This window comes from Phalacrocorax carbo, chromosome 4 (assembly GCF_963921805.1).
Source record: "Phalacrocorax carbo chromosome 4, bPhaCar2.1, whole genome shotgun sequence".
Lineage (NCBI taxonomy): Eukaryota > Metazoa > Chordata > Aves > Suliformes > Phalacrocoracidae > Phalacrocorax > Phalacrocorax carbo.
In genome coordinates, this window is record NC_087516.1 from 31349979 (window position 1) to 31374572 (window position 24594).

A 24594-nucleotide genomic window follows, 5' to 3' on the forward strand; every position below is an offset into this window, starting at 1 on the left:
TAGCCCATCTGCTCACTACCTAGAGCACAGGACAATTCTCCCTAATTTTACATAATCATTTAACTTGATTCTGTTTTGCTTCACATCAGCAAAGCACATGTAGACCTACACTGCTAAATTATTATAATAATATTGTCAAAACTTTAAAAAAAAAAAACTCAGATTTTTTTATCTCACCTTCTAAATCTTCAATTTAGTGCTCAGTTTTATTCTAAGGTTAGATTCCTTTCTAAGTTACACTCAGACTGTAAGAATGAAAATCCAATAAGGACCTGGGAGTGCTGGTGGACAACAAGCTGACCCTGAGCCAGCAATGTGCCCCAGCAGCCAAGACGGCCAACGGTATCCTGGGCTGCATTAAAAGGAGTGTGGCCAGCAGGTCAAGAGGGGTTATCCTCCCCCTCTACTCAGCCCTAGTGAGGCCACAGCTGGAGTACTGTGTCCAGTTCTGGGCCCCCCAGTTTAAGAAGGACATGGAACTGCTTGAGCAAGTCCAGCAGAGAGCAACCAAGGTGATCAGGGGACTGGAGCATCTCCCTTATGAGGAAAGGCTGAGAGACTTGGGTGTGTTCAGCCTGGAGAAGAGAAGACTGAGGGGGGATCTTGTCAATGCTTATAAATATCTAAAGGGTGGGTGTCAAGAGGATGGAGCTGGACTCTTTTCAATAGTGCCCAACAACAGGCCAAGGGGCAATGGACACAAGTTGGAACACAGGCAGTTCCACCTCAATATGAGAAAAAAGCTTCTTTCCTGTGAGGGTGCCAGAGCAGTGGCACAGGCTGCCCAGGGAGGGTGTGGAGTCCCCTTCCCTGGAGACATTCAAAACCTCCCTGGACGCGTTCCTGTGCCCCCTGCTCTGGGTGTGCCTGCTCAAGCAGGGGGGTTGGATGAGGTGATCTCCAGAGGTCCCTTCCAACCCCTACGTTCTGTGAATCTGTGATTCTATAGACATAATAAGCTTGAGCATAATTAGAAGAGCTCATCCAACTTCTGTTAGCAGCCACGAATGAGTCTAAAGGGAAAACCCTTACACAGGCTGCTGCAGATACTGAAATTAGAGGAATGCTTGCCCCCAGGAACTTTACCCACACACCTGCAGCATGGCAGGAACAACCAGATTTTCTGCAAGTACTCATGTCTGATGTGTCAGGCCCCTCACATGTGTAAACATACCCAGGATGGCAGTTTCCTCGTGTCCCGAGGCTGCACTCGCCCTCTAAGGACTCCTGTTGCATGGAGCTGAGTTCACCCTCTGTTTTAAGGAGTGGCATAAGGTAATTTCCCCCTTAACTCTATTAATATCCATAAAACTATTAGTGTAGTAAGAGTAGCAACAGCCATAAGGCTAGGAAATGCCTTTTATAAGGAATTACTGTTTTCTACCAACTCTTTTATCCAATGCTTAAGAGAGTTGCACTGATAACTCTTTTATTAGGTCGACTGCCCTTAGCGTGATTACTTTGCGCGCTCCCTCGCTCCTTCTCCCCTCCTCCCGGGGCAGGCACCCGGGCCTCGCTCGGGCCCCGCGCGGCCCCGGCCCCACCGGCCCCCCGCGGCGGGGGCGTCCCGCCGGGGCGGCCCCGAGCCCACGCCGGCAGGGGGAGGGAGGGAGGGAGGGGCGGAGGGCGGGCACGCGTGGGGCGGGGAGATCGGCGGCCCGGCCTCTCCCCGCGGCGGCGGCCGGAGCCTTAACGGCGGCTGTCCGCGGCGGCGTAGTGGGCTGGCCGGGGGGAGCGGGACCCTGCTGGGATCCCCGCCGCTGCCAGCGATGCCTCCCCCGCGGCCGCGGGCCCCGCCCGGCCGGGGGAAAGCTCCCGCCGCGGTGCCCCGCGGGTGCCGGGCGCGGCGCGGCGGCTGCGGGGCGCGGGGGGCCGGTACCCGCCGCTGAGCGGCTCCGGGGGAGCGAGAGGGCGGACGGACGGCGATGTCCTCGCTGGTGAAGGAGGACCTGGCGAAGAGGCTGTTCGGCCCCCGTCGGCAGAGGCTGCACGAGTTCATCGAGGTGGAGGGTTCGGGCGCCGAGCGCTGCTACCTGTGCGCCGCAGGTAGCGGGGCAGCCCGCCGGCGGGGGCGCACGGGGGCGGGGGGGTGCCGGGGTGCGCGTACCTGGGGGTGCGAGGGAGCGGGGCGGCCGCAGCCCCGGCAGCTCCCCGGCAGGGCAGGGCAGGGCAGGGCAGGGCAGGGCAGCCGGCTGGCCGTCCCCGCGCTGCCCGCAGCCTTCAGAAGCGGCGTTTCCTCCGGTTTCCGATTTGTACGGGCTTGAGCTTCGGTACCGGCGGGAAACGCGAGGCTTCCAGCCCGAGCGCTGAAAGTGTTCAGGAGGTGGCAGGACTGTCACCGGCTTTGAAGAGAGCGGTGCCTTACTGTGCTTCGAATTAGGTTTTCCATAAGAAAGCATAACGAGGCATTAACATCGCAGGAAACATTTGTAACTTTTAGAGCTTTTGCACTGTCCTTTGTCTCGGTCTAATGTCCTGCACATTGTCCCAGTTACTTTGAGAACAACAAGCTAGGCTTGTGGTTTAAATGAATGAACATTTATGTTAGTAATTAGCACGAACTGTGAGTAAAAGAAGATTGTTGTGAGTGATAAACTTAATTATCTGACTACATACTAAATTTCATTTCAATTGTATCTGTTTCACAACGTTTTTAGAACAAGGTTTCAGAAAAGCTTGTTTGGCTTTTTTTTTCTTTTTCTTTTTTTTTTTTTTTAATTTCACAACACTGAAAGATACTAAGAAAGAGAAATGCTCTCACCCATAAGTAGTTCGGTTGAAGTGAATGCTTCTTCCAGCCTGTTTCGTCTTCAGGTTCAAAATATTTCAGGTAGAAATAATCTATGTGCTCGAGACATAGATTGGGTTAACATCCAATATGGGATGATGTCAACCATATTCTGCGATCGGTATATTTCTAACCATCTGAAGTCTTCAGAATATCTAAGTTATTTTACAGATTACTGGAAATACTGAGCAAGCTATGCTCCCTGTGCTCGTCTAATTTTAGTAGAGCAGGATTTGTATTTTAGAGCTGTAAAAATAGTTTTAAGGAATGATTCTTGAATGTCACAGGGTTTCTAAATGTCAGAAATACTAACCTGATTAATAGTTTATAAAACTATCCAGTAGAAGTATGTTTAGTTGCATGTGGTAGATCTAAATGGTTCACTGTTGTGAAACATCCAGAGAAAAGAAATAACATTATGCACCTTTAAAATCTTTAATAAAAATTTTATTCTAAGGTAGAGGAGAACAAGCCATTAAAGAAAGCCTCTAATCAGATTAACTGATTGGAAGTCTCTGAAGACATAAAGGAAAATTTATGTAAAGTATTAAGAGTGGGCTCTCTGCAGTATCCAATATTAAGCGCTCTTAATATATTCAGGCATAGTTAAATAAGTGGTGAGTAGAGTGGAAATCTGATTCTGAAAGATGGGTTGCATCCGGCTGCTAGCAGCTACTGTAATCTGCTGTGATTCTGTAGGAGCAAAACACATATTCTAAAATCTTATCCCTGCAATGCAACATCAGTATATTTCTGTTGATCTTAAATTACCATAACAAAAAAAAAATCAGTGAAACTATAGGCAAAACTTTAGAAGTCTATGCCTTTTGGAATCTGTATTACAACAAAATCTTGGTGTGGATAAATAAACAATCTTATTTTTGTGCCATATGCCCAACATTTTTTCCCTTCCTTTTCACAACAGCAAGTCCCAGTTCTTGTGTGAAGGCAATAGTATCCTTTCACTAGATGTTTTATGAACCCTGGAAGAACATAAAGCTGAAATGCAAGCACATTCAGGGATTTTCACAACCCTGTATTTGTATGCCTGAGAAGAATGGTAGGGATAACATCACATTATCCAACAGAGATTCTCAAAAAGGTGTTCAGTTCATGGAAGACCTTAAGAAATAGTTTGTGCCCTGTGAAGGCAGTGCCAAGAAAAGCTTTTGGAGTTTAACAGAATGACGTGGTAGACCTGAACTCATGTTCTACATAAAATATTAAATATTCTTTAACTCTGTTAACTGAGTGCAAGAACAAGCAATATGTAAAATACAGGAAAAGTAATTTTTTTTTGCACTTGAAAACAGTCCACCCAAGTTTCACCACTGGGCAGGACTTGCTTCTGCTTTCATTATTCCTAACACATCTGTGCTCTGTCCTTATGCCATACGATTTCTGCTCCTGCATGAGGGGTAGAGAAGTGTCAAGCCTGTGGGAGCTGGGGGCCATTAGGACAGCCCCTTCTATTTCTGACTGGGCTGGGACTTTGGGGTTTGGACTTGTTTCCCTCACAAGCAAGCAAGCAAACAAAATGGGAGAAACTGAAAGTATGAAGAGAACTTTCTAAGATTAGCCTACTAGATTTGCTTGCAAATGAAGGCCATTCTAACTCCATAGAGGATGACACGGCGGTGGTCCTTTGGTTAAAAATCATCAAGCTACTGTGACTGATAGGAACAGAAGAAAAAGCATCAGTGATTTGTATTTCCCAGGCAGGAAAGCTATAGACTAAGAGAAATTATTAATGAATTTATATGTTTTCCACTGTTTTTCTTTGCAATAGAATGAAGGCATATCTCCAACATCTCTCCTTTGTTTGTCTTTATTTAATAACCATTTTCTTATAACTAGGTGAGAAGAGGCTTTTGAACAGGAATAAGATACAATTAGTCAAGTTTCAAGATGGGTTTTCAAAAATTCAGGCAGTATTTAGAAACAAAAGAATTTTGCTCCTGCATCTATAACCTCGTGCTACGATGTTGAAATACTCTTCCCAGATGTAGGTGACATCTTGCCATTACCTTAGGCTACTGGATGGCTTGGGGAAGTGGCCTGCCCTGCAGCTGTGATGCTGGATGTGCAGGAGATTGTTCAGGCTCTGGTGCTCTTCACTCATTATTGTGTGTTACAGAAATCTAATCCCCTACACAGCACTCTGTAATCAATTAATAATGGTAGTTATTGCAAAGAGTGTCTTTGTGCTTGTTTTTGCTCTCATTTCCTGCCTAAGTCAGAAAATAGTAATTTCTACAAAGATAGCACTGGGCAACTTGAAACTTTAAGAAATATTTTCAGTGTTATTTTAAAGTGGCCTATTTACATATTGTACAGGGAAATAAGGGGGTTTTAATAAGTAATGGCTTTGTAAGAGAACTTCATCCACAGAATGGGGAGTATAGCACAAGTCATGTAGATAGAGAGCCTTGGTAGTGGTTTTGCAATTTTCTGACTCCAGCACCCCAAAACATTCCCCCTCAAAGTTAAGTAGGATATGTGGATTATCCATACAGATCCAGTGCCAGAATTAAGCTTTCATTGCACTGCCAGTGAATTCAGATGAAGGGCTTCTGCACAGACAAGATTCTCTTTTCACAGAACAGGTAAGGTAAATCCTAAATCTACTAAAAGCTGACAGGTTTCATAGACTGAGAACATGGTGCTATTCCTGCTACCTGGGCAAAATAAAGCTATTAAGTCCAGTACAGCCCTATGCAGTCCTGGCCGTCATCATTTAAGTTATTATCTAAAATGTAGTTTGATCAATTTTTTTATTATTGGAACTTTTGGGAAGTACTTGCTTGCAAATTTAAACTATCTTTTTCTTGCAGTGACTAAAAGTGAAGAAGTAGAAATATGTATGGTTAAACACTTGCGGGTGGATCGAGAGGAGAAATATGAAATAGTTGAAAAGTGGTTTTTGAGAGATCTGGAGATGATTGATGGAAAAGAAGCAGATACTGTAAGTGTTATGTATTATTAAATACATAAAGCATACTTTTCTTGTGTTGCAATTTGGGATACAAGTATTTAAATGTAAATAAAATACATTATCTGAAAAAGAAGGATATGTAAAAACCAAAATAAATCGAACCTCCAAGGAACGTTGGTTTTGCATGTGAGAGGCTCCAAATCGCGTTTGCACTGTTGGGGCGGGGGGGGGGAGGGAAAGATTTTGTTTGTTTGTTTGTTGTAATCTTCATCTCTCCAGTTGAGATCTGAGGGACAAGCTGGATGTTTTCTAGTTTGTTCATCATAACTGGGAATAGAAATTCTCTACCTGCAGCTCTGAGTGTTAACTGGTGTTAATCTCATAGATTTTAATGTATATCTGAAAACAAAATGTTATTAAATTTTTTTTATGTAGAATGTGACCCTGTCACTCTTCTGTATGAACCTGTTCTCTGTGTGACAAAGTCAATGTGTAAAATGTGGTGCCCAGTGCATTGTTTGGTGTACCACCTCATGAAATCGTGTCTCTTTCACATAGTTTACTTTCACAGTACTTGGATCAATTAAGTATTTGTGTGTGTAAATATGAAACAGCTTTGGCTAGATCTGCCTGACTTACTGCTTTAAAAAAGTCCTAATCTCTCAGATACAACTTCAGAAGGGTAAAATCAGGCTGCAGTACCACAATACAGAACAACGCCAAAAGTAGAATTAAATCCTATTTTACAAAAGCTAGAAGAATATGTTGAGGAGAATATCTTTCTGCCTGTAAGAAAAGACATTTTAACAGTCATCTGTGCATAATAAATGAAGTCCAGGAAAAAAATTATTTTTTTCACTTTGAAAGTGGGTTCAAATGAACATAAAATAGAGTTCAGATTATATTATCCTAGAGAAAGAAATCAAGAGCTCACAAGAAAGGTTGCAGAGCCTTGCTACAAGGAACAGGATGAACTGTGGTTCTCCTTCTGTCCTGTGCACATCACCCTCAAGTCTAAAACTAGGAACCTGTGAGATGGAGGAGGTGAGCTCAGGTTCAGAGTATCCCTGCACCCTGTCAGCTCTTTGCAGTTCAGGCCAGAGAGGAAAAAAAGCCCAAACTAATAGTACTTTATGTCCCCTCTCCAAGTTATCTTGCTCCTGGAGATATTCCTGCCCCTTCCCCAGCCAAGGCAGCCAGAGGATTTCCTTCTCACTTGCCTGCATGAACTTTAGGTTTTTTCTTAAGTGTTGTGCCAAAATATCCTTTGGAGATGATTCAGCCTTCTGCAACTGGGATGATTAAAATCTGTCTCATTTTTGGTTAAAGAAAGGCCTAAATGAACCTCAAACTCATAATTATAGGGTGATTAACACTGCTATAAATATTCCTAATAGTTATTCACATTCATAGAATTTAACAGAATTTAGCTGCTGCTAGGATTAATTGTGCCAAAGAGCCAGAAAGCACAGAGAATTACAATTTAGGCAGGAAGGGCAATCAATATTCTTCTTCTGAGAGGTATATGTAGTTATAGTCCAAGGCAAGTGCTTTTCATATAGTGTGTTTTAGGCAACATGACAAATTGGTTCATTTCAAAACAAGATTGTTAAATCCCAATAAAGTGCAGCCTATCACTTGGGCAAACTCTGAAAGTTTTACTCAGGTAAAACTCCTAATGGCAAAGAATAGCAGCTAGTTATACACTGCTACTTTGTAAAGTTTTAAAAGGTGCTTTAGTATGAAGAGCAGAAATAGGCAAAGTCCTTTCAAGTCCATCAAACTGAGGAAAAAGCCCTGAAAGTAGCTGGGCAGGGAACAACAGATTGCTGTTAACATCTGTGATGCTGTAATAATTTCATTCTCTCTCAATTATTTTTAGGATAATCCATATTTTGATATGCACTTCCACAAAGTCTACAGTCTGGAAGCATATAGTTGTGCATCTAAATATACCTTTGCTCGAACGCTAAACAAACTGAACGAAATGTACCTTAAGAAGGACTTGAAGATGGTAAACTTTGATGACACCTACCTAAGTGATGATTCAATCTGGTCATCCAACAATAGGGATTGCTTAGTACTTATGAGGATATGCTTCTATGCTTCCAACCTTTTATGTCTCTCCCTGTGTCCTTTGTCCTAAAGATGCATTTTCTAACATTAAAGTTGACTGGTTGACTTTCACTGACCAGCATTTCATAAATCATCTGATCAAAAAGATAGTGATATGCAGTATCTGCTTTTTAATTTTACATATAAGTAAAAAATGGAACATACTTTTTACATAAACAATTGACCATTCATTTATACATGTTAGAAGGGCCTCACTCTGGCAAATACTTACAAATACGTCAGACTTTCAACATAGGACCAGTAATTCTCATGGTCAGTGGTGATTGCTTATATAAGTAGAGCTCAGCATTTGCTCGTATGTTCATGGAAGTGTAAATTATCTTTCATTAATAGCTGGGAATACTTTTAAAGCATTAAGAGTTAATATATATATGTCCTGGAAGTAGAAAAAAGAGCGCAAGCAAATGAGTTCTGTACAAGAACGATGCCCATTTCCGTTTTACCTCTGTTAAAGAGATCATACCTACATCAATACAAGAATCAAACCCCCATCTTGATGAAGCAGAGTTTTGCATTCAGGTACCACTGGACCAACATTTCACCTATGCTGTTACATTTGTTTTTCCCTCAAAACTTCTATCTAGTATTCCTTTTGGCCTTTCCGTTATTTGTGGTATCATCTTAGAAAATGAATGTTCTTACGCAGAATTGCTTTATTTATGTATCCTTTCAGCACTTTTTTTCTTTCATAACATTAACATCATCTTTCTTGTACTTTTTGTATATGAACAAGCCCAGTTAGGGAACAGAAATTGCTTGTTTGTCTCTTCTCTACCTCTGGACCAAGAGTTAACAAAATACTACATAAAAAGCAGTTGCTGGCTACTACAATTACTTTGTAGACAAGCAATAGACTTTTCAAAGTTTATAGAATTATGAAAGTAATTTTCACCAGTTTCTAGCTATGTGTTAGCATGTTCAGTGCACTACTTAAATGTGTATTAGTACTTAGAGTTACACTGAATGTGGGGTGGAGCCTACTGAGTGTTTGGAAGTTCTCACCTGGAACAAAAAATAGCAGCTGGACTTGTGACAGCATTATATTACAGTAGAAACGGAGGATGAATTAAAGCTTTATTGAGCAAGAGCTGAAGAGGAACAACGTTGACAATAAGAAGCACAGTGATATTGCCCACTGTCAGTCAGCTAAGCCAGTTGGCCACTCTTCCCATAGTCAATAAAGAAATGCCAACCCAAAAGGTCATTCAGAGAAGCTTCTGGTCAGAATGTCCTGCAGGAGAAAATCTGCTTTCTCTTTTGGCAGCCAAGAGAGCACAGGGAGACTAGCTGTGGACTAAACCAGCTACATACCTAAAGCTGACCGATGTAAACAGCTCCCAGGAAATCATGAGCTGGCGAATGTCCTCTCTCCATACCTGCCATCCGTAAAATGGGATAGTCGCGACTTGTACTTCACTGTTGTTTTTCACATGAACTCCCACCTTTAAAACATTTGTGTAAATGTACTTTGGATTCAAAAGTGAAATAACAAAAAAATAGGTGAGAATATATTTGAAAAACTGTATAAAATGTACAGCTTTCCACTTTAACTTTTTAAATGTTATCCTATTGCTTGTATATAGGAAGGGCCAGACCTTTGATTACCTAATCTTCACAACCTATGTACTTATTCTAGGCATATGTTGCAAATTACATTCATTCTAACTCAAAACTTAGCGATTATGTACATCTTGACAGTTGTGAAGGCAGTTTATGTGGGTAACACAAATCCTCTGGAATTTGTGAGGACTTAAGTCTTACATTTGCCACCTAAATACTGTTAAAGAGAAGGACTGTATTTGTAGTAATTGTTTATGAAATGCAGTTGTTCTTTTCAGAATGTCATTGGGATAATCCAGTGCAAGTATGTGTGTTGTAACGTTTGATCCATAGCTACAAGAAGTATTTGCCCAACATCCAGGTTCCACAAAACCATCTTCTGTAGCAGCTATAAATCAGACTACTGTTATCTATGATATATTGTCTTGTCTGGACAGTGTATTAATTGTAGAGGTCACAATGTTTTCTGTATTGTTTACAAATTCTTTGCTTAACATGCAAATGGAAATATTTTCTCAGTGGAAAAGCTTCCATCATTCATCTTGTAATTGTAATAAAAACATAGAACCTCTAATAATAAGCACTTCAGAGCATTCTTTTGAAATAAAGTACAGGTAGAGTGAATTCCTGACCAACAATTGTCTGTATCATGTTAGAAACTGATAAGCTAAACATGACTAGAATGTTCAACCGTATTTAATGGACTTGCATCAGTAGTTAATATCTTTCTATTCTTGTATTGTATAAACATTAAACTGACTACATTAGAAGACAAATAAGCCTGCATTTCATGTGGAATAACATGCAATTAAAATCTGTTTGGCATTTCTTCTGTCTGATAACATAATATTTCATACATTCTTCACTAAGCGATCAGACTAAACAAAAGGAAAGGAGAAAAGAGACATCGTCCATGTAAATTATTTCAGTTATTATCAAAAGGAAAAATACTTTAAAAGATCTTTGCAGACCTAACCTAGGGACTCCTTACATGTAGACAGTTCTTTATAAGATGTCAAATACCAAGACACTGTAATTGCTAGACTGACCTGATCACGTCATGGGAAGTCTTTGTCCTGAGGTGCAGGAGGCTGTCACTTTGCAGTTAGTACAGCACAGCTGCACCACAGGAGGTAGAGAATATGCTAAATTATGAATGGAAAACACCTGACAGGCTAAATAGCCCATCTTTCAATTAATGCAGAATTGTTTCCTACATGACATTTCCTGACATTAGTAGTAGAATGTAGTCTGAAATACAGCATCTGGGGATTCATCTGCTTCTGGAAGACTTCACCAAAACTGAGTAGGAAGAAGCTTACAGGAGTAAAGGATTATCACAAATGCATTTGTAGCATTCTTATAAAAGGTTTCAACTAAATGATAGGGTGAATTAATACTTGAGATTATGGTTATAACGTGGATTTTCTTCAGAAGACAGGAATTGTTATCAGCCATATGTATTCCAGAGAAAAGAAAAAATATGGCAGCCTGAAGATGAGGAAGATTAATGATGAGCAAACTGAACTTCATGCTCACTTGTTCAAGAGACAGAAAGAGAATAGAGGCTGTCATAAAAAACAAATGAGGTTTTTTTTTCCGAGGTGTATTTTTTTAAACTCTTTAACCAACATCAGAATTAACAATACAGGGAAACCTATGATGAAAGAATTTGAGAGTATTTTGTATGTAGCATTTATCAATACCATATTTGTCTTATTCTATACTTAAAAAAATACTTCTGTTTCCTGCAGCTCCATGCTATGAAAAGCATTTAACATCACCATTCACGTAAGACAGTTCTATATCAACAAAAAATGCATTGGTGAAGTTCCACTGGAGTTCATGGATTTAAGACAATTTTCGCCATCTAAGACCCATGACATTCTATTTAAAACAGAAGGACCTTTTTCCTGTGTGTTTATCTTTCCAGGATAACTAATCTTTTCCTGCACCTTAAATTAAGCAAATGCAGATCAGTGCAGAATTTTAAAAATAATTTTGGAAGTGAGTCAGAGCAGGGAGCCTGTCTGGACTGTGCCTTCTGTGTTATTTCTCATTATTCTTCTCCTTTGTATTTTGGAGTCGTACACCTAGTAACCCACCTCTTCCCCAAAAAAGCTTACACTACTTTCCCTGTCATCTACCTATTCCCCAACACTTCCAGCCACTTTCAGCATAGAAATCTACCTGCTTCCTGTGAAGTGGGGGATTGTATGACATAATTTGTGATATGTAATTTAAGAATATTTTCGCATGAGTTAAAGTCATTATCGGAAGACCAAAGGCCCTTTCTAAAAAGCATCTGTGGGAAGGTGAAATAGGAGGGGAGAGAATGGGACCATGTATCCTGGAAGATGATCTCATGTAAGTTTTAACATGTGTAACCACATTTTGGCATTAACAAGCTACGTTTGGGGTGGTTTTTTTTTTTTCCCTTTAGTGGAATTAACAGCTAAAGACAGGAAACTAGATGGGTTTTGACTAATAACAACAACAGCTTTATGAAACCTTGTCCGATCTTTTATGGCTGCCTTGTCCAGACTTTATAGATCTACCCAGAAACAGTTACATTTTGTGGCTGAATTGAGAAATTACCAAACTGTAACTTCTCTTTTAACCTTGGCCCTCATGAATGATATATCATGGAAGTGTACAGCATGATGTTTTGTAAGTCAGAAAATAGAAGTGTGTTCAGCAACTCTATTGGACAGTAATGTTTAATGCTTTCAGTCAAGTGGAAAAATTATACAGGAATGATGAAATCACAGTTTTACATGCTAAAAGTCTACATTTTGGCAATTTGTAACAATCACTTCGAAAAGATGTTTTCTGTTGTTCTTTATTGGTCATGGCCTAGCTAATACATTTTATCAGCCATACCTTAAAGGCATACTGATTTATAGATGTGAATAAATCATACAGATCAAGTAATCTGTAACGATTTCAGCCTTTTCTTAACTCTGCATGCAAGCATTGAAGAAATGCTGTATTAATTTACATTAATAATGCTAAAAATGAGTTAAGTGTATCGATCATGTGGAGAACCTCCGTCACAGCGAAGTTCAAACTGGAAGGTAGTTCAGCAGTGGTTCTAAATACCTACGATCAGATTTGGACATAATTTCTCACTGTTAGATGACAAATCCTAAATTCCATGACCACTAGTCACAGAGTAACTATTCCCTCTGAATTACCACCAGCACCAAAGACCGTCCATTACTAAGGGTGCGTCTGCTTATGGGTAGAGCCAAAATCTGAGTGCTTTTCACAGAAGTGATATTAATCCTGATGCTGTGGCCAAAGTGAATTACAGCATGCGGTTAGATATGGACATCTTGGTCATTTGAAATTCTAAGATACTGTCATACTGTGAGGTATTGCATTCAAATTTCAACATCGCCCACACCTGCATTTTTTTTGTGAATACACTTGTCTCCTAAAAGACATAATGTCATAATTCATGACTGCCACGAGGCCAGCTGAGGACACAGATATCAGATGCACATTGGCGTGACATCGGTTTTGCTTTTGGTGAGACCCGCGTTATTTCTCCCACGGCATTTCGCTATCCTGTTACAAACCCTTTGACAGACAAGAGTCCTCTCCTCACACTGGCACGTCAAACACCTCTCGCAGGTCGTGATGCAGAAAGATTGTATTTTCTTGCTGGTTTATACCTTGCAATTACACAGCAGGGTTTTACCTCACAGTTCGCAGCTACTGGAGGGAGCTTCTTCCCCCCAGCTCTTCAGAGCTTGGCGAGGTTTTTCAGGACCTTCTCTCCTTCTCTTTTTTTCTTTCCCTTCTCGCCGCCGGCCGGCCGTTGCGCCCGTTACAGACGTTACGCCCATCTCCTCCGGGAGGGGGCGCTGTACGCGGGCCGCGGGGGTTGCCTAGCCGGTAGTCTCGCTGCCGGCGTCACGTGAGCGGAAGCGGCGGTTGCGGGCAGGGCGCAGCGGCGGGGACCGGCGGCCGGAGCCGCCGCGGCGGGAGGCGGAGGCGCCCCTTTCCCTTCCCCTTCCCCGTCCCCGTCCCGGGCAGCCCCGGCTCGGCGGTGAGAGCTAGGCGGCCCCGGCAGCCTCCCCCCCTTCCCCCGCCCCGGTGCGGGGGCTGCCGCCGCTCTTCCCTCCGCGGGCAGGGCCCCTTCGGTGGCTCGGCCGTGTCCGGGCCGGGGTGAGGCTCGGCTGCCGCCGGCGGTGGGGCGGGGGCCGCCCCCGGGGCGGTTTCTGCAGGAGTCGCAGGTGGGAGGCGGCGAAGCTGGTGGCCGGCGGGCCCTCGGGAGGCCGCCGCTGCTATCGGTAACTCCTGTGAGTTTTCCTGTTAAATGATTGACCTTTTGTTTAATTGATTCCCGGGTGTGTTACAGGCAGGCTACGCTCCGCTCGTGTTTTAACCTGATAGGCTGCAGGAATAGCGCGTTTTCCTGTTTACCCCCTTGGAGAGGTTGAGCAGTGCTCACCAAGAAGCCTCACCACATTGCTCTCTTGAATCTTTCCCATGTATTTCCTGGATGGGCTGTGTCTATCATGGGGTTTTATGTAGCCGAGGCTTTGTCTGTAATGTTACTGGAAAAAAAAAATTTGAGCAATGTCTAAAGGGATATTTTAGAGACTGGCATGGTCTCAGCTGTCTTGAAGCTTTCTGAGGAAGCAGCTTTCTCTCTGGCTCCTTGTGCTTAATTCTGGGTTCCTTTGGGACAGCAGGAGTTGCATGTGGAGAGCTTAGTCATGTACTTGGTCCTGGCATACCGTGAAGGCTTTGCTGGCTGGGACTAAGGGGGCTGAGTTTGTAACAGAAGTTGGACTATATGTCAGGGTAAGTCTTTGATCGTGGGTTTAACATGTTTTGTTTCATGGGAAAGGTGTATTCTGTACATCCTGGGCAACTTGTGTTAGTACTGAATCGGGGAGAGTTAGCGAGTTGCAGTAGTCTGAATGTGCCTTAGAGCAGAAAGTAAAATTCTAAATGAGGAAGGGAAGGGGTATTTCTGAAATGCAGCAGGTTGTTGGCACTTTGTGTGTTCGTCTTGCATGCCTCTTGAAGAGTAACAGGAATGATAACCTGATGCAATTTGGGAAACAAAAGTTGGGTCCAGCATTTGATGATGAAAGGGGAGGAAGGTTGTTAGCAGGTGTGGAGTGTCGTGTTGCCATAGGGTTGTCATGTAAACAGCATGTCTTTGAATGCCCTAAGCGCTGTACACTTGGCAGTGCTGTTTGCAGCCTGATAATACTGACCCTTGTTTTCCCAAAGCCCTGGGGTTACTAATCTTCACAACTACTGGATTCCCTACACTGAGAGATGCGGTAGTGGCCAGCTGAGCTCAAGGACAGTGGGATGTAAAAGGCTAAGAGTTGGTGCCTTTTCTGTTTCAAGTGGCAAGAGAACCCTTTTTTTGGAGAAAGCAACCAGTGCATCTCCAAGAGAAAAATCCACCCTAAAATTTAACTCCACATATTGTTTTGTGATCTCAGCCTCAGGCAGTGTAGCATGTGATGTGTATTAATCGTGTTTTAATGCACCGTAGAATGTCAAAGCACAATTTCAGAGTAATATTGGAGCTTCTGTATTTAAATAAAAACATTGAAATGTGATATCTTAAGTGTTGCTCTTTTTAGTCTACCTAGAATCTCTCTGTAGTGTGAGGAACTCTTCTGAATCAGATGAATATTGCTAATTCCTTTGTTTTCCAGAGCTTGGTGGAGTTTTTGCTTTTTTCTTATTTGACTGGTCTCTACTGGGTGCTGTTGTTCCACCCTGCCCTGGGTTTCTAGAATCTGGTGGGGACTAGACTATGCTGTGTTAGGGAATCGGGTGATTATACTGCAGTCTGTCTTGGAAGTCTTTTTCAGAACTCTGACTTCCTTGGGGTTTGGTGCATGGTTAATTTAATGTTGGTCTTATTTTGTCTCTGCAAATCCTTCATCATAGATGAACATGCTAGAAGTACGAGTGCTTTCCTCTGAGCATGTTGCATACTTACTTGAAGGCATTGCCAAAGAAAATAAGAATTCTCTGAATGTTGTTAAACAAACCAGTTGTTAATGCATCCCACAAATCTGAACAGCTTTCTGTTCTTACAGCCCCTTCTTCTAACCTTTTACTTTTTCCCACTGCTGGCTGCTGTTACTGCAGAGGTGAATCTCTTGAAGGGGGAACCCTGTGGACAGATCTGCCTCCCCAGCCTCTCTCTACCTCCTTTTCTGCCCTGCTACCTCCCCCAAATCACCTGAAAACTCTGCTGTTAATGAGGAGAAAAACTAGAAAGCAAACTTTTGGGTGTTGTTAGGAAAGTACTTCTGCTGGTAATGGCGGATGCACCTCATCCGTGCAACCTAATGGTCTGATTTGATAGGTGACTATGTCATTGACATTATACTGTATCTGCCAGCATCCCTGGAGGTGAAAAGGGCAGCCATGATGTCCTTGTACAACCTCCCGTGTTTGCTGTTACAGGCCATGAGAGTGAATGAGTAAGGTTTGGTTACTATCTTTCAGCAGAAGTCTGGCTCTTTTAGCATTTGGTTAGAGTACAGGGTTCAAGGTCAGCACTTGATTCCTTGTGGAATTCAAGAGGAAATCTCTTGATTTATTACTGAGGGTACATATTTACTTACTTTGTCTTTTTTTAATTGTGGAGTTTCTTATCTAGCAAGGGAATAACAGGATATTTCAAAAAGTGTTCCATTTCTTAGCTCCAGTCTGTGCATCCAAGAAAAGGCAGCAAACTAGCTAAACCTAATGGACTTACCTTTGCAAAATTGTGTTGTGGCCTTTTCAGATCTAGATGGCCTTGAAGTCAAGCTTTCTAACAGCTACAAAGGTGCATTTCTGTATTTTGTGTTACTGTAACAATTGCCAGAGCTTATTTGAGGATAAAGAGGAAGAACAGCCTGTTACGTTTAATAGTATGTGGTAGCTGGCAAGAGCAGTGAAACAGGTCTTTGCAAAACATTGAAGCGCAAAACAAAGCAACCCAACGCTGTATTTCTAGAGGCCCAGAGATTTGTTGCCTTAGGTGTTTATCTGTCCCTGTAGTTAGTGTCTTCCAGGAGCTGTTCTGTTTTAAGGAAGCTTTTGTGAAAGTGTCTTCAATATTGAGAAGATAAACCTGACTTCAGACTTGTAATAAATTTAATAAATTTTTCTTATGGGTCTTCTGCAATTTCTTATGTGTTTATTAATTAAAAAAAAAAAGTAATGCCTGCTTACTGGGTAAAGTTAAGTTATAAACATGGTGCCACTCATATGGTAATAATTAGTTTCTAGTAACTCTGCAGGAATTGACAATGATTAATTTGACAACAGATAACCACTACAAATGTTCTTTACAGAGGTATCAAACCTGGGAAAACTCTAGTACAGACTGGTGGGTGTTGTGGGTTTTTTTTGTTAGTTGGTGGTTGCACTGAAGAGAATATGATGTACCTATTCTGCTTTAAGCAAGCTGTTTGAGCAGGATACTTGAGAATGCTTTCATAACATGGAATCAAGTGCTAATTTAGAATTTCTCTTATGAAACCAAGGGAGGAGGGAGTGAGGAAGTGTACAGGGACACTGATCCTGAATTGGAACGATTGTCCCCTCTACCAGAAGATAACTAAGATGTGTATGTGGTACACCAAGGCTCAAAAGTAATAATTTGTTAGACTTGAAATTGTGGCATCTGAGTGGTGGATTTTATGGCTGCTATTCTGGCACACCATATCCAGAATATATTCCAGAAATCTTCCTGCAAAGCAGGGAGCCAGACACACTTTCCTTCCTCTAAATGGGACGTTATTTCCAATTTGGTCTGCCCAGCATATAACCCTGATTTGGTGGAAGAGTTCTGAAAATTTAATTGATGGTTTTAGGTATATTTGAAGGATTCTGAACTTTAAGTTTCATTCAAGGTCATCACTGTGGTGACTTTAGTTTCACGTTCTTCATCCTGTCAAATTTTGTGGTTCTGGTTTGTTTTTTTTGTTCACCTGTCTTCATACAGATTTTTACCAGATCCATGGCATTCACACCCATTCTAAAGTTCTACTGCTTACTGAGGGAGTCTTTTTTTCTTGATTCCCATTTCAACTTTTTTGGTTAATGCCTCACATTCCACTTTACTACTAAGAAGCTTTTTATTCTCCAGTAAATTAAGCAGAAGAATCATCCTAGTGTCTACCAGGAGTAAGATAGTAAGTTTGATCTTGAACTTTTCCCTAAAGTGGGCTGGTCTTCTACCTGAATCATGCGTGTCTAGATTATGATTCATTAAGTTAGATGTAAAACGTAATTTCAAAAACCTCTAGTTGCTGTAAATAAATGATGGGTTCTTTTTTTGTGCGTTAAGTGTACCCAAATCTATTATGACTTCTTAAATTAAAATCTTTCAGCTGAGAGAAAATGACTGCAATCAAGCATGCTTTACAGAGGGATATTTTCACTCCCAATGATGAACGCTTGTTGAGCATTGTGAATGTGTGCAAAGCAGGCAAAAAGAAGAGAAACTGCTTTTTGTGTGCCACAGGTACATTGTTACACTACACCATATTGCATGTCTTCACCTTTATTTTTTTATTCAGTTGCATTTGTCTTAGCTTTATTTACAATATTTATTCTTGCCCCATATAAAACAGGTGCTTTCCATTTCTAATGGAGAAAATCAGTTGTAGCTTACTCTTCCATTATTGCTTCTGTTAAAAAAGAAACAAACCCCTCTACTTTTATTTCCAGGTATCATTGCAATTTGAAATGAAAAAATCAAAATTATTTGCGTGGGACTGTTGGGCTTTTAAAGTAGGCTTTATATAGTGCTTAAAAGGAGATTTAGCAGGCATTTAGGCTTATCAGCGTAAACAAAATGCAATAAACAGTACTGGTTAGAGTCCAAGGCAGAGGGCTCTGGAAAGGCACAGTAAATTAGCTGAATTCTAATATTCCTTTGAGTGTACATGTAGTATATTATGTCTCTTCAAAAAATCAGGTGCTTTGGGTTGATCTGTCAATAGATTAGCTTGCTAGAATTTTTTTTGACTGAGGAATCTCAAAAAATGTTTTTATTCTGACTATAATCTCCAGTTACCTCTGTGCTTTGTCAGTGATGTGGCTGTGGTCCGAGGTCTGCTGTATCAAAGAAATATCTGTAAATTGGGTTCATTACTTAGCAAGTGGTGTAGAGACATATGTCTGCTTGACTGAAACTTAAACTGAGCTGTGGATACTGTGGATATTTCAAAGGGTCTCCTTTCATCACATAAATATTATTAAATCTCCCCCCACGGATAATTAATTTCAGTAGTTGAAATACAGCAGAAACAGATGTTAAAGTAACTCTTGCATTTGAAATTACTCTTTTACTTCATTTAACAGTGACAACAGAAAGACCAGTGCAAGTAAATGTGGTAAAAGTGAAAAAATCTGACAAGGGAGATTTCTACAAAAGGCAGACTGCATGGGCCCTCCGAGATCTCGCTGTTGTTGATGCCAAAGATGCTGTTAAGGTAGGTGTAACTTTTTTTTTTGTTTAGGGCTCTGCTCAGAACATCCTCTTGGTTCCAAGTTAGAGCTAACTTCCTTGATACTGGCTGCTTTGAAGCTTAGACTGGTAACATATTAAATAGGAATTAGGATGATACGTTCCTGTGCTGCTTATGCCTGCGTTTTCTTCCGGTCTTTCCAAGGATATAACCCTGGTAAACTGAGTAAGAGCAGTCTAAATATGCTTGAATAGCAATATTCTGAATATCTGCCCTGTTTATTGTAGTGATTGCCCAATGACTGTAGAAAGCTTGTGCTAAGGACCAGTATGTATTTGTTTGTTTGAATTCTTGTGTAACTTTTTATTCCAAGCTTAGTTTCCCCTTAGAAAAAAATATTACCATCTTACTAATGGCATTGAGCTATATGTAATGTTTTTTGCTAGGACACTTAAAATGTTCTTAACAAGCAGCTTATAAGCTTGAAGGTGAGCTGTTACATCTGTTCTCCAGATCATGACATTTGCCACTTGTTGGAGAGCACACAGTCCTGAGGTGGTGTTCTTTTCCATAGAAAACAAGAGCAACCTATTTTTGACCATTCAAATTCATCTGTTGTCATAAACTAAGACGTAAAAACTGTACAGATGTGAAAATTCTTCATCACGTGATGTCTGGTTTAACGTTCTGTTAACTGGTGATTTGGAGGAACAGTGCAGAAAACTATGAAGTTGAAAATCCTTGTATTTCCCCCTCCCCAAGTGTAGGTTAAGTATGTTTCATTATTTCAGTCATCCACTTACTCGTTGGCTAGATTTTAGATTTTCCTTGTTGGTCCTAAATACTGTGTTGGAGAATTGTTTCTTTCGGTTTAAGGTTCCGTTTAAAATTATGCCATATTTCAGGGCTTTTTCTTGCAAAACAGAATTCAGTTAACTGTTTTCAGAAGTGTGCTGTAATGCATGTACCACTGTAATGAGCGATTTTGAAATTTTCTTTCAAAAAGCAAACATTGAATGCCAAACTCTCTCATAACCAAAAATGTCAGAATTAAAGTTAACAGGGGCATCACGTTTTGGTTTCCAAATGGGATCCTGTGCAACTCTTTTGACACGGACCTTTCCTGCACTCATTGTCAGACAACTAAAATTTTAAGTAATACTACTCTTTGTTTAGAAATGTATAATAATTATGTTTATCAATAAAAGCTGCAGAAAAAAAAGAACTGCTTTTATTGTGCTGTACAGGAAATACCGGTTCCCATCGTGTGCAGTTTCATATGCAGCCTGCTTCTACAAATAGTAGTGACAATATAAGTAATAAGTAGCAGCAATACTTTTTACAAACTATGTATAAGTAAGAATTTAATGTGTGTCTGAGGCAATAACATTTTTTTATCAGAAGGATGCTGAACCTTGTAAAATGCTTGGAATATGGTCTTTAAAACAGACTACTACCAGTTACAGTCCATACTGAGTTCGTAAGTGGCTGTAGAAAGGAAAGTACTTAAATCAAATGTTATCAAAGCAATGTTTTCATCAGGCAATAACTCTGGTTGAAAATACTTCTGTAGTATTTTAAGGGTAAAAAACTACCAAATGGTCTTTCTATCCTGTTCAGTGCTATCAAATACAATCATATCCATAAAAATATATTAAGTGCTCATAATTTTTTCCCCTTGCCTATTCTCCTAAGCCTCCTTGAATTGTGTTGTATATGTTGTCAGTAATTCCAGCTACTGTTTTTACTTTCAGAAGGCTAACAGAAGGCATTAGTCATTCTGAGGACAGTGTTTCAGGGCAGAGAGCGCTGTCAAATGTTTCTTCAAACTTTTACAGATCTCTGAATTATGTGTTGTCGTTGCCTTATCTGGCTTGACAAAATACTGTCTTCATAGTGTAGATTCTGGTTTTTCACTGTCAGTGTTTTAGCACCTTCATTAAGGTGCATCAGGGTGCGAGAGTCAGTGTATCAGTTTAAGGTTGGCATCTATGTAATTTAATTTTTATCCTGTCTTCTCAATAATTGACTGAACAATCTTTGCTGCTTAGAGAATCATTTGACTGCTGAGCCTGTAACGTATCTCATCTTTTGCAGGAGAATCCTGAATTTGACTTGCATTTTGACAAAGTGTACAAATGGGTTGCAAGCAGCACAGTGGAAAAGAACACCTTCATTTCATGTATCTGGAAACTCAATCAGAGATATCTTAGAAAGAAAATTGACTTTATTAATGTTAGTTCACAGCTTTTGGAAGGTAAATTTTTATAACTGTATGTTAAGTATAAAGGTTAGTAATTATTGATGTAAAACAGATACACTAAAAAAAAATCTTAATCCTGACTTTTTTTCCTGTTCAGTTTTATTTTATATTTTCCAAGTCTATAGATAGGCAAGGTGACTAGATAACAGATTTTGTTAGAAAACTGAGACAAAATACTTAATTAGTGAAGTTCTAAATTTTGATAAGCTTATTGTCTTTCTGAGACATTCTGGTTCTTAAACAAAATAAAATTTACCTGTGAGTTCTGGTAGGTCTAATTGCATAACAACTTTGCTCTTGTTCCAGTTTTCACCTCCCCGAATTATAAAGATGCTTTAAAAAGTGACACTTCAGTAGCATGCCAAAGGATATGTGAGGTTTTATATGAGGTTTCTAGTTTATAAACTGGGAAGAATGTGTTAAATTCTGCTGGACCCTGTTACGGTTTATGTGACTGGTTGCTAAGAAGGCTTTGTATCTTGTCAGCTCATGCCATATCAAGTATTTTTACATTATCTTACATTACAAGGCACATCTTTTAATAGTTAAAAATTTTTAGTAGAGCCTCGTGAGTAAGCATACCTCACACTGAGTCTGTTAGAAGTGGTTAAACTGTGTTAAATACTAGACCGGCTTGTGCAGAACAACTTGAATATAAAGAAAGAAGAAATGTAAAACAGGAAGGACAACTCTTCTGTATTTTGGTGTTGACTGAAATTTGTTTTAACCAACCTCTAACTTTTCAAGTTCGTGCACTTTTAGAACATTTAAACTTACTGCCACTTAGAAGTATACACACTGTTCATGCTTTGTCTAGCTAACATTCTCTGCTTCCTTTCCTCTGCTTTTCCCTACCTTTTAATTCTTCAGAACTGCCTAAAGTCACAGAAGGTGCGTAACACCTTTTTCCCTTATTCTGCTTGTTAAGCAACTTCTCTTAAGTAATATGCACTTTTTTTTTAAAAGCTGATGGACATAAAAGATATTTCAAATGTCCTAAACACTTTCTGGCTTGACTGCATTAATGTTCTGTAAACAGTTTGCCAGCCTTTGAATGTCTTGTTGAAATAAGTAAGCACTGCCATGAGAAATCATAGTTCATGAAAACATTGTTATATAATTTTCACTTACCTCAGTACTGGTTTTCCTGCTGTGAAACTTATCTTGAGCGTCAATATATTTTTTTATTTATTCAGTGACGTATTTCTTAATCAACTTTAGTATGTTTCCCATATGCTCTGTCTACCAAGAGAGAATCTAACTTCTACTAATCTTCGGCTAACACGACTAGCATAATACTGTAATATGTTCTGATTACCAGCGTGAGAGATGAATAAACTGAGGTAGTATGTCCCTTTGTACACGCAATAAAGGAAGGTGGCTATTTGTATTTTGCTTATGTTACATAATTTGGAAAACCTCGCTGTTGGGAACCAGTTCTGGAAATCTTAATGAAGCCCATGGAAGACTGAGATTTGAAAAAAAGTGTATGTAGGTAGCAGGTATTTGTTATGAAAGTTGTTTAATGGATTAATTTACTTAGAGTTGAACATACTGAAGTAAGTCTTTTTGCACTTGATAATGTGTTTTATTTCCCTTCTCTGCATAAGAATCTGTTCCAAGTGGAGAGAATCAAAGTGTAGCAGGAGGTGATGAAGAGGCTGTGGATGAATACCAGGAGTTAAATGCAAGAGAGGAACAGGATATTGAAATAATGATGGAAGGGTGTGAATATGCTATTTCTAATGCTGAAGCCTTTGCAGAGAAGTTGTCAAGAGAGCTACAAGTGCTAGATGGGGTAAACATTTCTTCTGATGTGCAGCGTGTTAGCATGTTGAACTGTTTTCATTGATACTGACTACATAGCATTCTTTGAAAAGATAGCTACTGTGTTCTGCCACATTTAAATATAAATGTGTATCTGCTCCTAAGCAGAGCTACATCCTGTCTATGATCAGATTTTTAGACCTTCAACTTGCTCTTTACCTTCTAGACCTTCTGGGGTGAGTTGCAGGCTTTCACATGAAGAGTTGAGAAGAAAAAAGGGAAGCATTCTGCACATGCCTTTCTTGAAGGAAGGGGTGCAGGGAGAGAGATAATAGATGTTCATGTTCATGTCCATGGATGTGAACTCTTATGCCCAAAATACTACTTTCACTGTAAGCAGGAAACTGGGTTAGTCTAACCACATTGCAGTATTCAGCTGTCTGTAATAGTACCAGATCATTTGCTATTTTGCTTTTTAAACAACCCAACATTCTAGAGGTCACTTTGAAAACTTAAGGAGATGTAGGGGGATACAGTTTTGAGGGAACAGTCACAACCACCTCCTGAAGTTGTGTGTTTCTCTTAGATTTTGAAAATGGCTGTTATCATAGAGATAGCTGATCTTGCAACAGAAAAATGTGACCTTATCACCTAAGCTGTTTCTGGAACTAAAAATGTTCCAGTATAGTAGGGTTTACTGTTTGGTTTTTATTTTTGTGCAGATCAGTACTTCTCTTCTAAGAACTTGAGCCTTTCTTTATGAAGTAAAGAAGTGTCCTAGACTGAGGGACGGCTGTACTGTAGTACAAGCATATATTGTTTTGTCGCTTTCATCAAGAGCTCTGGAAAATGTTTCTTTGACAGTGATAGAGACAGAAGGAGACACCAGAATGCTTTTGAGATATAAAAATGTCTCTTAAAATTTTGTGGCTTACTTTTCTGTACAGGCAAATATCCAGTCAATTATGGCCTCGGAGAAACAGGTGAATATCTTGATGAAGTTGCTGGATGAAGCTCTAAAGGAAGTTGACCAAATTGAGCTAAAGCTGAGCAGTTACGAAGAAATGCTTCAGAGTGTAAAAGAGCAAATGGATCAAATTTCAGAAAGCAACCACCTAATCCATCTCAGCAACACAAATAATGTGAAACTACTCTCAGAGATAGAGTTCTTAGTGGTAAGCATTTTTATTGTGTTTATTCTGGTTGTTCACATAAAGTATAAAATTCTTTTAGGGTGCTCCCCTCTTTAGCAACCATATATGATGTTCATTCATAATAATGAGTTTATTTTTCTGTTTTGTTATTGCACTAACTTCAGTAAGTTTTTATAATGGTGGAACTATATTTATCATTCTTGGTTCAGCAGCGTAGCAAAGTAACCTGCTTATGGACAGTACTATCCATTATTTTGCAGAATCACATGGATTTGGCTAAAGGTCATATAAAGGCCCTTCAGGAGGGAGATCTGACATCTTCTCGAGGCATTGAGGCCTGTACTAATGCAGCAGATGCCCTTCTGCAGTGTATGAATGTGGCTCTTCGTCCAGGTAATGTTTTTGTTAGACTACAGTCTAACATACAAAATTTATTATGATAGTGCCTTTATTGTATGTGCCTTTCCAACTAGTCTCAGATTTTGCTTCTGTAGATTGAGGGATTGAGACCTCAGGTCCTTTTAGTTCCC

General features: G+C 40.2%; 2 protein-coding genes across 7 annotated transcripts in view; both read left to right on the plus strand.

Annotated features, from left to right (window-relative positions):
• The first annotated feature begins 1671 nt into the window (after nucleotides 1-1671).
• EXOC1L (exocyst complex component 1 like) lies at nucleotides 1672-10198 on the plus strand. The gene is made up of 3 exons (XM_064449466.1): nucleotides 1672-2046; nucleotides 5623-5753; nucleotides 7606-10198. The coding sequence occupies exons 1-3, from the start codon at nucleotides 1926-1928 to the stop codon at nucleotides 7867-7869; spliced, it is 516 nt and encodes a 171-aa protein (XP_064305536.1). The 5' UTR covers nucleotides 1672-1925; the 3' UTR covers nucleotides 7870-10198.
• Nucleotides 10199-13330: 3132 nt separating this feature from the next.
• EXOC1 (exocyst complex component 1) overlaps nucleotides 13331-24594 on the plus strand; it is a 30776-nt gene continuing 19512 nt past the window's right edge. For 2 of the 6 annotated variants that reach the window (XM_064449474.1, XM_064449475.1), the window contains exons 1-7: nucleotides 13332-13729; nucleotides 17798-17931; nucleotides 18774-18904; nucleotides 20978-21137; nucleotides 22754-22941; nucleotides 23858-24085; nucleotides 24325-24457. In XM_064449474.1, coding sequence (XP_064305544.1) covers nucleotides 17808-17931; nucleotides 18774-18904; nucleotides 20978-21137; nucleotides 22754-22941; nucleotides 23858-24085; nucleotides 24325-24457 — 964 coding nt within the window. In that variant the 5' untranslated portion in view covers nucleotides 13332-13729; nucleotides 17798-17807. Of the gene's footprint in view, nucleotides 13730-17409; nucleotides 17600-17797; nucleotides 17932-18773; nucleotides 18905-20977; nucleotides 21138-22753; nucleotides 22942-23857; nucleotides 24086-24324; nucleotides 24458-24594 lie in introns of all 6 variants that reach the window. The other 4 variants (XM_064449472.1, XM_064449471.1, XM_064449473.1 and 1 more) reach the window with 4 other exon arrangements.

Bases quoted from the DNA above. Each gene is read 5' to 3' on its own strand.
- EXOC1L (XM_064449466.1), top strand. From the start codon at position 1,926: ATGTCCTCGCTGGTGAAGGAGGACCTGGCGAAGAGGCTGTTCGGCCCC. The intron at 2,047-5,622 runs GTAGCGGGGCAG...TTTTTCTTGCAG, and splicing joins CTGCTACCTGTGCGCCGCAG to TGACTAAAAGTGAAGAAGTA. The intron at 5,754-7,605 runs GTAAGTGTTATG...AATTATTTTTAG, and splicing joins ATGGAAAAGAAGCAGATACT to GATAATCCATATTTTGATAT.